The sequence below is a fragment of the Aptenodytes forsteri genome, unplaced genomic scaffold (genome assembly GCF_000699145.1).
Source record: "Aptenodytes forsteri isolate BGI_AS27 unplaced genomic scaffold, ASM69914v1 Scaffold147, whole genome shotgun sequence".
Lineage (NCBI taxonomy): Eukaryota > Metazoa > Chordata > Aves > Sphenisciformes > Spheniscidae > Aptenodytes > Aptenodytes forsteri.
This window is the reverse complement of record NW_008795320.1, coordinates 1,094,660-1,095,857: the sequence shown is the minus strand read 5'-3', so window position 1 is coordinate 1,095,857 and position 1,198 is coordinate 1,094,660. Positions and strand designations below refer to the sequence as shown.

At 69.8% G+C, this 1,198-nt stretch overlaps 2 protein-coding genes across 2 annotated transcripts in view; one reads left to right on the top strand and one right to left on the bottom strand.

The window, feature by feature from the left end:
- The window catches only part of JAK3 (Janus kinase 3), a 10,499-nt gene that overhangs the window by 4,201 nt on the left and 5,100 nt on the right, over window positions 1-1,198 (bottom strand). The window contains 3 exon segments of the mRNA XM_009279871.1: window positions 252-470; window positions 754-865; window positions 1,115-1,198. The exon segment at window positions 1,115-1,198 is cut by the window's right edge and continues 8 nt beyond it. Of these exon segments, the coding sequence (XP_009278146.1) occupies window positions 252-470; window positions 754-865; window positions 1,115-1,198 (415 nt within the window).
- CCDC124 (coiled-coil domain containing 124) overlaps window positions 458-1,198 on the top strand; it is a 34,285-nt gene continuing 33,544 nt past the window's right edge. The window contains exon 1 of the mRNA XM_019472233.1: window positions 458-468. The gene's annotated coding sequence lies outside the window, so the exon portion shown is untranslated. The remainder of the gene's footprint in view (window positions 469-1,198) is intronic.

Here is a 1,198-nt window from a genome sequence, read left to right as displayed (position 1 = left end):
GGGGCGGGCTGTGCACACGCTGTGACGTCACACAGCCCGCTCTGTGACGTCATAGCCTGCTCTGTGATGCCACGCAGCCTGCTCTGTGATGACACAGCCTGCTCTGTGATGCCACACAACCTGCTCTGCGATGTTACACAGCTCATTTTATGATGTCACACAGCCTGCTCTATGATGTCACGCAGCCAGCTCTGTGACCTCACACAACCTGCCCTGTGATGTCACACCACCGTGGGTGTGCACAGCCCTGCCAATGTCCCCCGCCCCGGTGCGGCGGTGTCACCTTTGGGCAGGGGCGGGCAGCAGGCAGCCAGGCGCATGCGGGCACCCTCTGCCTGCAGCCCGCAGCGCCCGTAGGGGCCCCGCATCCCCCACGCGCTGCAGAACCGCCGGGCCACCCCCGAGAGCCAGAAGTTCCCGTCCTCGTCCCTGCGGATCAGGCAGCGCTTGTAGTCCTGGCCGGAGCGGGTCTGAGGGGCGAGAGCCAGGCTCAGCAGTGCGGGGTCCCCCGGGAGCCCCCCCGAGCCCCTCCTGCCCTGCGGGTGCCCGCGGCAGCCCCAGGGCCGTGCCCATCCCAAAAGGCCACCGAGCCCCCCGCCGGCGGCACCGTCCCTGCGAGGACCAGGTCTCAGCCCTGCGTTTCCCTCCCCGCTCCCGGTGACACCGGCAGCACCCGGCACGGGAGCCTGCGCGATGCTGCATGGTGCCGGAACCCCAGTCCCCAGCCGGTGCCGGTGCCGGTGCCGGTCTCACCTCGGCGCAGACGGTCAGCAGGTAGCTGTCGAAGTCCTGTGGGCTGCGGCGCAGCAGGTACAGCCCCGGGCGGCTCCCGGCCACCTTCAGCTTGTTCACCGCAAACTCGGAGCTGTGAACGGCAGGGCTGGGTCGGGCGCAGCGTGGTCGCCCTCGGGGAGACCCCAGGGACCCCCATTGCTCACCCCTCCGCCACGGTCTCCCCGAACCCGGCGGGCACCAGGGTGGCCTGAGCATCACCAGCCCGGCGAGCAGGATGGGGACCGGTGCTCGCCGCTCTTGCAGCTCCTACCCAAGTGATTTCTTCCCCCAGCACCCGTGGGTTGGGGGTGGCGAGGAGGGGAGGGTCCCCGGCACCCACCTGATGGGCCCGTGGCACTGGTTCTCCACATCCTCCAGGAGCCGGGGGGGGGCCACCTCCTTGCAGAAGTAGTGGTGGGCGGTC